Consider the following 12,305-nt stretch of genomic DNA (forward strand, 5'->3'; position numbering starts at 1 on the left):
TGACTGAAGCCTTATGTGATGACAATGCAGCAAAGAGGACTAAGTTTCATGATTAAAATTTCTGCTAGCCCTAAATTTCTAGAATGGGACCAGTTATCAAATACTGGAATAAAAATAATGGCATACTTAAATGTTTAACAAGGACTGTGCAAAGGATTATTTTTAACCGTTTTGGATGTGAATGCTGAAATCAAAGCATAACAAAAAATTGTCTCTACTGGCTCAGAAGAACCAGTGTGTAACCAAAATATAGAGTAGCAATGTCTCTAGTATTGGGCAGGATGCCAAAGAACTTAAAGTCTATCATTTGAAAACAGAAAACCTTATACCTGTAGTTCCTGTCTCTTTTCCTTTCCTAGGATAAATAACATTTGAATGTGTCAGTGGAAGCTGTGCCCTTCTTGGCAGTGTGCTTTTGTTCATTAAGCCCAACTTGAATTGTATCACCATCCTTGTACTGGTAGCTTATGAAACAGAATTCAGATTCACAAGGATGTTTCTGAACACTTTGCAATGATTATAAATAAAATTAATTGTGTGAGCTCTTGAATAAATGGAAAAGTGAAAAAGATTTGTTTCATTTTGTTGAAGAAATTCTTTCAGGAGCTTTAAGATACAAATAAACTTACTCATCATAGCTCAAAATAAGATTGAGTGCTATAGGTAATAGCATAAGCCATGTCTTGTTCATGGAAAACAGCCTTGTCATCTGCTTAGAAAAGGACTTTTATATTTTAATCCAAAATGTTTTAAGATTTATTCTAGAACTGTATGACTAACTTCATTGGCAGTCTTCAAGACTGAATACATAGAAAAACTTAGAGAAAATAATTACTTTACGATTAAGTGATGCATTTTAACGTTTCTAAGACTTAGTTATGATCTTGGGGAAGTAATCAGAATATTATTTATTTTCTTACCATAAATTAGTCAAGGAAGATAAGAACTTCAATAAAATGTATGTAATGTCACTGGAATAAATAAAGCAGTTCCCAACTAGTAGTAGTAATATTTCTGCCTGCTGTTGTATAGTGCACATTGAGATTTTCCTGAGTGTTTTAGCTAAGGGTTCTGAAAGTCATATTGTGTCTTTTGAAGGATTTGTTGCACTTCAAATCACTGCTAATAGGGAGGTGTGCTGGAATTTCAGCCATTTTTAGAACAGAAACCAGCAGGGCATGTGTATTTATAAATAAATAAATAATAGTATCACCTGCTTGGGAAATTACATAATTAGCTAGTAGTCCATCATAATGTGAAAGTTTAATTCATATGTTGATTTTTAGGTGAGCTGAAATAAAGTGAATTTTCATGCAGCAGGCATGAGCTGCTCTAACAGCATGTGCTTACTTCTGCTCATGTTTATTAATCAGAAAGCAAATTCCAGAAGTACTTGCAGAAGTAAAACTGCTTGAGGAAACTGAGGACAGGGATCAGTGTCTCAGGATTTGCAGTACAGGAGCCTTGGCACTAACTATAACTTTGTGGGTAGTGACACTGTTCTGTGCAAAACAAAAAAAAAAAGTTGCTGTAGAAAATTAATAAAATGGAACTGAAGCCCCTGTGCTATGAATCATCCTTCACAGAACCTTTCAAGCAAGTACTGGAGTTACTGAGTATATTGTAAGCTAAACAGGAATTTTGTCTTAGTATTGGGAGAACTTGCTTTCTGTCCCATTTTATTTAAAGTTTCACTGTTTTTTAAGCTATATTATCATGATTAACAGTCCCTACACATTGATGAAATGTATTTTTATTCTTGTCTGTAGGAACTTGTCATGGCATCCTGCACTGGAAACTCAAAGTAAAATGTATATACCACACTCCCATGCCTTTATAGATTTAAATAATGACTTCACTGCTGGTAAGTCATAGAAGTGTTAGATACCATCCTAAAAATAATTATCACTAAGTGTCAATGTCATGTGTTGCAGCTTCCTTCAGTAATTATATGATTTTGCTACTTCTGAGTTGGATTTTTCACTTACTTAATTTTAAAAATCTGTGATTTGAAAATTTTGTGTTTTAAAAAACAACTTTTAAAATAAATATCCTAATAGCATTTGCTACTTCTTGATGACAATCATAACTACTGCTTGTTCTGAATAATGCTGTGTTCACCTTTGAAGTGTTGTTTGCTGCTCTTCACAATGCTGTACTGGAGTATTCATGGCAACTGTGTCAGAGCTGAAGTTCTTCATTTGAGTGTGGAAATAGTTAGTTTGATTCAGCAGAGTGTTTTTAAGACTGGACTTAAAATTTGTTTTCAGGATTTCGTTATGACTTCAATCTATTATGTTGTAGTTAATTCTATCACTGATAGAACTGTGTTCTCCCTTTATTTTGTTGGGGTATTTTGTCAATGTGATTCAGTTACCATGGTGAATCTGTTTATCACTTCCATACCTAGCTCATATTTCCAAGCACATTTAAATATTGTGATAAACCTAATTTCTTCACACACTAAATTAATTCTGAAGTGCTTTATCTTCTGCTAGATGTGCAATGTACATCAATTCATATATGGTAATTTTGGAAAGAGAGCTTATCTTTTTCCTGTTTAGTTGCATGGGAATGAGAGAGGAATGATTCCATAAATTTAATTAAGATGCTTATAAATGTTGGGAATTAAGTTAATTGCTTTAGTATGCAGTCAAACCTTAATATCCAGTTCTGGCACATTGCTATGTGAAGCTGTCAAGTGGAAATTCCAACTAGAAAATTAAATATATGGTTGCTTACCATAATCAGTGTCATGTAATAACCAGTTCTAACACATTTAGCTCTAGAAGCCTTCTGGAATATTTTTTTAGTGGCATAAGCAGCATAGATGAGCATTCCAGGTAGCATTTTGAATACATTGAAATCTAAACTCAGAGGTGAGTAAAGGTAAGAAGTCCAAGATCCTTACATTGATCGGTCACAGACCGATCAATTTTTCAAGGTTTTTGACAGCTGCCAGACTAAAGAATGTTCCAAGAGTTCTGGTTAGTGCTGCTGCTGTGCAAGCTTCTCTATCAAATAGAAATGAGAGTCAGGATCTTTGTGTGGGTAGTGCTGGGAGCTTTTATAGAGTCACATCTATTTTTATATCTCAAGATGGGAGTAGAAGCTCCTGTGAAGCTCTTCCCATAAAGATCCTGACTTTTACTTTCTTGTAGCAGCAAGGCTGTGACACCTCAGGCTGAGGTACTACGTTAGGGTGTTAATGTTTAGTGCTGTGGGAAGTGTTATGTTACAGGAACCTGGGGAAAATTGTAAGGAAAATAATTCATCCTGACAAGAAAACTGGAGAAACTATTACAGTATTATTATTTTTTTAAGTAATGTTTTACTTCTAAGGTGGGAATAATATTTTTTTTTTTTACTGTCCCTATGAAGATGGGACTAACCAAGAATAAGATATGTTGCTGAAAAATAGTATCAGTATATCTGATATTTCACGACTGATGTGTTTTTCCTGCCAAAATGAAAAGTTGCCAGTTGTCTAGTCCTGCCTGCACATTTGTGGCAGTTCCCTGACATCAGCTCTAGTAACTGCTTGAAACTGGGGCTGCTGAGGAGCACAGTTCATTGTCACTGGAGTTTCTAATCCAACTCACCATGCAGGATTGTCAGAGCAGATGTAAGCACAGGGGAAAGGTTGACTCCTCTTTTAGCAGCAGCAGTTGTAGGCTGCCTTTAACCAAGCATGAAATTGTACCTTGAGTCTCACTGTGCCTCTTCCAAAAAATACCTGTGCAGTGTTCTCACCACGTCTGCTCTAATTTGTGTGTCTGTACAGAGCTGGGAAGTGACTCATAGGTAGTCATCAAAGGAGTCAGGTGATAGAAATTCGGGGGAAAAAGGGCAAAACAACAGAAGCTGAAGTGTGTGCAGGACTGGTGGGAAATGCCCTGGGGCAGGCAGGGCACAGGCAGTGCTGGTACCAGTGTTTGTCCATGGGGCTGGTGAGGAGGGGAGCGTTCTGTGACTCAGTGCTCACCCACACAGCCACTCTGCAGTGGGAACAAAGCCTCATCAGGAGCAGGGCCTGCTGCACATTAGAATCATATTAATTAAAAAGGAGGCATTAACAAGATGCAGGGGAATAATCTGCCTGCTGAAATCATGTGACCCAAAACACTTAATAATCATGGGATTTGATGCTGCTGTGGGATTTTTGGACTGAAATATTCAGGCTGTTTACTCACAGGCAATGCTACTGTTCATGATTATAAGGATATAATTGCACCTAAAATGGATGGAGTGATTTTTGTTTACAAATAGATCACCAGGACATGCCATTTTATTTATTCTCCATGGGGTTTTTTGCAGGTATTTTTAAAGGTTTTTCTAATATTCTGCAATATTTTGGCACTCTTTGTATTCTGTAACAGATGCGGCCAATTTGATGATTTTTAGCTGGGCTATTTTTGGCAACTCTATCATTATAAACAGCTTAGGAGATTTAAAGTGTGCTTGACATAAAACAAAAAATCCTCTCTGGGCTGAGAAGCTTTTTGCTAGTTTATTGCCTAACCCGTTTTCAACCTGCTGATATTAAACACTCAGAGCAGAGCTTTTAATTGCCACACTTCTCATGCTCTGGGTGAAATGAAGTTGAATTGTTATGATTTCATTATACGAGAACTTGCTCATAAAGATGTGTTTAATCCCTGACAAAGCTTCATGAAAGGCTAACAGTGTAAGGATTTTATAATCCAAAAATCCTCTAACCACAACAAAGATAATACTAATCTTTCGTGGTCAGAGATGAACTGGGCTGTTTCAGAGAGTAGTGCTGCTGCTGTTTTTAAAGAAAGCATCCTCATGCAGAGGTCTCAGCCCCCTATAATTATTAATTCAGTAAGGAATTCTGAGTTAGACGAGGAATTTCATTAAAACCATGCAAAAATTTGCAGTATAAAACCTTTACTAAAGGGTCTGTATGTGCTTAATGGATAAAGTAAATAGCAAATTTTAAAGTGTTTTTTGCATGCATATCAAGCATGTGTTGCTCCAGGGAGGAGTATCTGCTTCACAGAGAGGCTGAGCTGGGAGGGGATGTCTGGAAATGGGGTGGTCAGGCATCCTCCCATCACTGCCACTGCTGGGACATGGCCCTGAGGCTGCAAGGTGAGGAGCAAATGTGCTGGCCCCTGTTAGAACAGGGCTGCTGGGTGTCTGGAAACTCATACTCACACTTACCATTAGTTCTTTTTCACAGCTGGCTTACGAGAATAATCTCCAGCTAATAATAATAGGCTTGTGTGAACAGATTAACATTGGGTGTATTTTACAAAGCAAACAGCCCAGGTGAGCATTTCCAAAGAAGGATCCTCAAGTAAGGGGCCTGTCTTAAAAATACCACAGTTGAAGTTGTTAGGATAGTGATTATTTTGCTGTGTCATTTTTTTTTCTAATTAGACAACTTCATTACTTTTATTGTAAACATCCTACAATGTCAGATATTCACTTAGTGCTGTCTTTCTAAACTTGAGGGGAAAAAGGTAAGATTATTAAACCATAGATTTGTTTGCATTCAGAAATACAAGTCTTCTACCAAGAAGTCAGGCCCTACAAACACTTTTAAAGTGCTCAAATGCATGAGACAAGCTGCCTTGGACTGTGAGTCCCACTGTAACTTCATACTGTACATCTGTCACTGTATCCTTGAATGCTGTGAAAAATAGCTGATGTATTAAATACTCTGTGTGTCACTTGGATATGTGATTCCACAGTTTGGAAGTCCTGATCTCATGTTGAAGACTAGCACATGGTTTGTATAGTTGGAGATATTTCTGGAACTGTTTATATAAAATGAAGGAAAAATCATAAATTTGGCGTTGGGAAAACTAAAGTGGAAAAATCATTAGTCAGAAACAGCTTGCTGTAAGCTAATTGCTAGTCTCTTTACTGATTTCTGGTGTTAATTTTCTTATGTTGTTTTGCTTTGGGAATTTAGAAACCTAATGTACCAGAACGTTCACAATGTGTTTTCCTTTTGATTCCCACTTAGTTTTCTTCTTGCAAACCAGTCATTCAAATCATGGGTGATATTTCTGTTGTAGTCATTTAAACCTAGATTCTGAAAATAGTCTAATGCTCAATGTCAGATTCTCTGGTCGTATTTTAGTGAGTTTGCTCTTCATGGAAGCTGGTAGTCTCTCTGCAGCTCATATCACCAGCAGAGCTGATTTTCTGTAGTAGATCTGTATTTATTCACTGTTCCAATCACTGGCAAACAAAGTATCTGGTGGCATTTTAAAACCTGGGTGGGGCATGGGGGTCTGTGCATATATTTGAAGTCAATTTGTTCTCTCTGGTTCTGCCCCCTCCCTTACATTTCTGCCCAAGGAAATACTCAGTAAGGCCATGTCACTGTGTCATTCCTTGAACAGGTAAAATTTTTAAAATTTCTTAACTGTTTTAGCTCTGATAGCAGAGCTTACCTCTGAGTTTACAGCAAATAATGGAGGCAAAAACTGTATCATGTAAGATAGGATATATTTCAGAGGACTTCAGTCTGTAAAGTTTTGTTTTTCATTAGTTCTACTCCTTACATGTTTGTTATGTCTAATTAAAAATGCTTTGGTTTATATGATCCCCTGTCACCCTCATTCCTCCACTTGCTCCTTCCCAGTGCTCAATACCACAGGAAGTTCCAGCTCATAAAATCAAACCAAGCTGGGTTTAGCTGCATCTCCTCCTGCTGCTGGGGCTGGGCTGCTTTTGCCAATGGCTTCTCTTACTCACAGCTTTCCTTAGAGAGAGAACCAGAGAATGGGTAGAGATCATTAGAGAAAAGAAAGAGCTTTAGTTTTAACTTCTTTTTTCCTAATTTTCTAAAGGACCCCATAATCTCTGCTATCTGCTTAGCAGTTTTAATTTTAAAATTGCCATTATGAAGTGTCTCAAAAGCCATTCCTTTTGCAATTTTTAATTATATACCAATATAGTTATATACACTGGGGAGTTATATTATATTTTTATGGGAATCAATAACTTAATACAGGTGAGAAGTAAATTGGTTCTGCCCCAAATAGCATTTTGTTGAGAAAACATGAACGTGAAAATGGGTTCTGAAAGCACTCTTGAGGGGCATTATTTTCTGTTCCTTGAAACAATGTTGTTGCCCATATTCTGAAAATAAAGAGCACTTTCTGTCTGAAAGCTCATGTTTAACAAGTACCACATGTAGAGGGTTTCTCTACCTGAATAAAAAACTTAGGAACAGAAGCATGAAATTTGTAGGATTTTGTTTTCGATTTTGATGTAGTAAAGAAATAAAACTGATTATATCTAACATTTTTGTATAAAATTAGGTGCATAGTAGAAGTATGGTACAATTAATATTGTATAGTTACAACAAAAAAAATTGTAAGTAATGTTTGGTTTTAAATACTTTTTTCCTACCAGTGTTCAATCTGTAATGTAAATAAAGTTATCTTTTATTTTGCCTTGGGTTGAGGGTATTTAATGATTTTAATAAAGTTGTCACATTACCATTCTGTCAACACACTGCAAAGCAGAGATTTTTAATTCAGCTCATTATTTACATATAGATAAAGCAGGCACTTTCATCTCCAAAAGTAACTCCTGCTTAGAGAATATGCACAGACACTCCTGTTCTTCCACACTGATGAAATCATTTTTAGGCATGTTTGGAGTGTAGACATAAATGTTCTAGTTGGGTTCTGCCTTGTCCATGGCAGTAGTGTTTATAATAAGGGCAATTTCCTCCCCTGCTTTATCAACTTAAACTTCTGAAGTCAATGTGAAATCAAACAGTAACTTCATGTTGCTTGTACCCTGGTTGTACCCTTCTCAAGACAGTCAGGTGCTGGGGGGGGTTTATTCTGAAATAAAGCCCTCTGACATTAAACAGAAAGGTCAAAACAGTCATTAGTGAAATGAATGCTCCATCTAAAAATAGCACTATTTTTATAACACTCAAAAGTGACAGAAAATAACAAGGGTAATCAGAAGTGAACTTGGAGCAGGTTCTGTATAGTTAGGTTTTATTGCAATTTCTAGTTCTAGTAAGTAAAATCAGGGGAAGTAGGGTGAGACTGCAATACTGTCTATTTACTGATGATTAAAAGGTTCATTGAAGCTAACTAGTTTGAAACAGGTTTTAGAATTCTCAGCTGGGGTGCTGTTGCTGTTTTCCTTACTGGCTCTTGCTGCCTGTCTCAGGCAGCCATCAGTAGAGGCCAGGGATTGTGGAACCCTTCCCTCCATGGTGCCCCTGGACTGTGGTCAATGTTTGGGTGCTCAGCTGAGAGCGGGGGCACAGGCAGGAATGGCTGCACAGGAGAGGGGAGGGGGAGGGAGGTGGAGAAGAAATCCAGGCTGAAGGCAGAGAATTTAGTTGGAGATGGTGAGGAGCAAACCCTGGATGAATTTCTATAAAAAGAGGATGTTCATTTCAGATGGACTTGAAGGAGGACTGACCTAATGGTGTGTGGAGTAAGGGAAGCACAGGTGCATAAGGCTGGGTTGGGAGGAGTCTAGGAGTGGCTGTGTGACAAAAACATGGGATATGGATCAGGGCTGGACCTGCTGTTGGGTGTAGAAGTGGGTGGTTGGAAACTGCCTATATGTTTATTTCTGCAGGAAAAGTAGAAACGGTTTCATGCTTAAGGTGTTTGAGTGCTGTCCTGCATTTTAATCTGTCTTGTTTATGGATTTCCCTTGTCATGATCCAAAGGCTGTTGCAATTATCACGGAATGGTTTGGGTTGAAAAGGACTTTAAAGATCATCCAATTCCAACCTGCTATGGGCAGGACACCTTCCACTATCCCAGGTTACTCCAAGCCCTGTCCAACCTGGCCTTGGACGCTGCCAGGGGTGGGGCAGCCACAGCTGCTCTGGGCAGCCTGTGCAGGGCCTCACCACCCTCACAGGGAAGAGTTTCTTCCTTACTTCTAACCTAAACCTGCTCTCTTCCAGCCTAAGGCCATTCCCCCTTGCCCTGTCTCTGCATGTCCTTGTCCAAAGCCCCTCCCCAGCTCTCTTTATGGCCTGGAAGGGGCTCTAGGGTTGCTCCTGCAGACTGAACAGCCCCAGCTCCCAGCCCATCTGTACAGGAGAGGTGCTGCTGCCCTTGGATCAGTTTGGTCCAGGCACTGGGTTCTCGGCAGCTGCTTCTCTCCAGTGCAGCTCTCTGGTTCCCAAGCCCTATGGCACGAATGCTGTGCTCTTGCTGCCCAAGATGGGCCACCACAGACTGTAGTGGTTGGGTAAAGCTCCTTTAGATGCATTGCACAAACATTGCCAAAAATGTAGCTACCTCAAGATGGGCTGTGCTGTGTTCAAATTACAATTTTAGTGTTTGTGGCTGTGTCTGGGGTGACTTGGACATTGATACAGGGTAGTTCTAAGTGTACTAAATAAACTCAATGCAGTCTAACCAGTCAAGTTTTGTGTTGCTTTTGGGGGAGATTTTTCAGTCTTCAGTGGGCCATATGTTGATACAGTGTCAAAATTCCCTGATCCTATCAAACAAAGATGGATGGAAGTGCTGTGCTTCCTCTGTAACAAGCTTTAGGTTCTTGGAGCTAGGAGCACTGTACTCAAATAGCTTCCCTTTTACAGGCAGAAACATACATTCTAATAATCTCTTTCCTTTTTTTGTAAGAATGAATGCTGAATTCAGTATTTTTCTATATATATATTAACTGGTGATCAGATGTAGCAGAGCTGGGATAGCAGCATCTTATTACTAAGCCAATTACTAAGTTAAATTAAATTATAGCCAAATTTGCTCACCAACTCGTTTTTTAGGGTAAGTTGTGAGTAAAATGCTAATACACAGTGGTTTGGTGTTGCAGCATTATGTGATACCTTCTGTATTAAGTGTCTGGTGTATATTTTAGTTGATTTTCAGTATTGTAGATCTAAATTGCTGGGTAATCTCCATGCTTCCTTATTGTATTCTCAGGCTGTTGAATTTTGTTGATGAATATTCCAATTACTTATGTTGTATTTATGTTAATCACTGGCTGTTAAATCCAAAATAGGAAAGTGTATTTAAATGTGAACACACTTTGCATTTGTTTAAGAGAAAGGTTTCCTCTCAGGCAGTATTGGTTTTTACTTCTATCCATTCACTTAGGCCATAGGTGCTACATCTCAGGAAATCTGCCTGAATCTGACAACAAGATCTTCCCCCATCCCAACTATTGAGTGTTTTCCTTATCTTTGCTGCATCATGTCACAAATTAGGGATGCAAGAAATGCCCTGCAGGCTTAGTCTAGTGCTCCATCCTGCTAGCTCAATAATCTTTCCCTGGCAGCAGCAGCAGAAAAGTAGATTTTTTTTCCTCTTCCTGTTTCATATTTCCATTTTCATATCTACAGAATCTACAACTACCCTAGGGCTGTTAAAGGTACCCCCTTGCCTTTTATTTTTACTATCTCTTCATGTACCTGTTGTCTGGTAAAACCATCCCCTTTGTATTCTGTAAAGAATTGCTTGTTGAGCTCCAGATTAGTTGGTTTAATAACCTCAGGTTGGAAATATCTCTCACTATGCTGCCATTAGGGTCATAGGAATTTGAGCAGCCCTTAATACTTTATGCTTTTTAAACTTAGAGATCTTTATGGAATAGATTCTGTTTCTTACAGCTGAAATTGCAACCTGAACTGCCTTCCAAAGGCAGTGTGCAGCATATCTACAGACAAGTGACTTTTTCTGAGCATATTTAATATGATGGGCATTCCTTGTAGGAACAAGGGGCTGAGTTTTCTTGATACAGCCAGAAGCAAAACAGAAGTGTTGCAGTTTTCAATGTAATTAGTGTATTGTAATACAGAAAGTGTAGAAAAGAACTGTATATGTCTTCATTGTTGTGTAACCCCAGTACTGATCATACAGATATTAATGCATTTGTTGGCTCCATCTGTTCTCCTGCAGCTCTTACATATTTAGGAATTTAGTAATCATAGACATGGAAAGCAGTGACAGTGAGGTGGGAGGTATGTTGTGGACACCATTCCTTTGGAAAGGAAACATTTGCAAGGATTCTTTGCTATGGCTGTTAGGTATTTATAAAGTGCACAGATTCTTACTTATTGCCTCTCTGAGATGCTCTTGGGGTCAAAAACTTATCTAGTCAAACCAGAAAGAATCATAAAGTAAGATAGGTTGAAAGTAACATTTGGAAATTAACTGTTCTAGAACATTGTTCCAGATAGGACTTGTGTTTTCTTACACATTTCTTTCACAAACTTGGGAGAAAACACTTGTAATTCTGAACTATAGAAATTTGTGAGTAGTTATTTCAGGTGTCTAAATTGCATCACCTTTTTATACTGCTGTTGCAAAGAAATGCTTTTATTTTGCTTGGTTTGAAATCTGACATTCTTGATCCAAATGGATAATTACTTGTAAATATTAACAATTTGACTTGGATTCAGTGCAAGAGAGTTTAATCCCAGAATCATGCATGAGCATTCAAACTTGTAGATTCTAAGAAGGCTTAAGGATAAGAAAGAGGACAATTGGCAATAAGGTACCAGTGGAACTGGCTCAGAGGGCTCTAGAACTAGAGGTGGTGTTGTACCTGTATTAAGTTGTCCTGTGGGAAATCACAGCTTGTTCCTTTAATGCAGGAGCAGCGTGGCACCAGCTCCTCTGCACTATTTTTAGAAGATTATCTGCTCTCTTAGCCTGCCTTTGCATTTTGCCAGTGCAGTGTGACATTACAGCAGCCTTGGAACTGCTCTGCTGTGTTGGTTCCATTTGTTCTGTACAATGTTATGTGCCTGGAGTTAGGAAAAAGGAGATGGGGGAGTACAGGGAGAGGGGCAAAGATCAAAAGTCCTTTACTGACTTTAAAGAGAAGCTGGTTTGGGGGAGGGAGTTCAGTGCAAAACAGGAATGTTGCTGAATGGAATTGTCTTTAAGCTGCTGGGGAGAAAGGCAGAGCAGGGTCCTGGGCAGGAACAACCCCAGCAGCAGCACGGGCTGGGGGTGACCTGGAGCAGCTCTGAGAGGGGCCTGGGGGTCCTGGTGGACAGCAGGAGCCAGCACCATGTCCTTGTGACTGTGGCCAATGGGATCCTGGGGGCCTTTGAGAAGAGCACTGAGGAGGTCAGGGAGGTGACCCTGCCCCTCTGCTCAGCCCTGGTGAGGATCACTGCAGTGCTGTGCCCAGCTGTGGGCTCCCCAGTACCAGAGAGACGTGGAGCTCCTGGAGCAGCTGAGGGTGACACAGATGGTGAAGGGACAGGAGCATCTCTGCTGAGGACAGGCTGAGGGAGCTGTTCTGGCATGGTGCCATTGGGTGAGTTCTGTCTGGTGTTGGCAGCTGGG

General features: G+C 39.3%; 1 protein-coding gene across 1 annotated transcript in view; it reads left to right on the forward strand.

The window, feature by feature from the left end:
- The window catches only part of ITFG1 (integrin alpha FG-GAP repeat containing 1), a 69,538-nt gene that overhangs the window by 7,260 nt on the left and 49,973 nt on the right, over positions 1-12,305 (forward strand). Inside the window, exon 6 of the mRNA XM_030955745.1 lies at positions 1,770-1,864. Coding sequence (XP_030811605.1) covers positions 1,770-1,864 — 95 coding nt within the window. The remainder of the gene's footprint in view (positions 1-1,769; positions 1,865-12,305) is intronic.

The sequence above is a fragment of the Camarhynchus parvulus genome, chromosome 11, assembly GCF_901933205.1.
Source record: "Camarhynchus parvulus chromosome 11, STF_HiC, whole genome shotgun sequence".
Taxonomy (NCBI): Eukaryota; Metazoa; Chordata; class Aves; order Passeriformes; family Thraupidae; genus Camarhynchus; species Camarhynchus parvulus.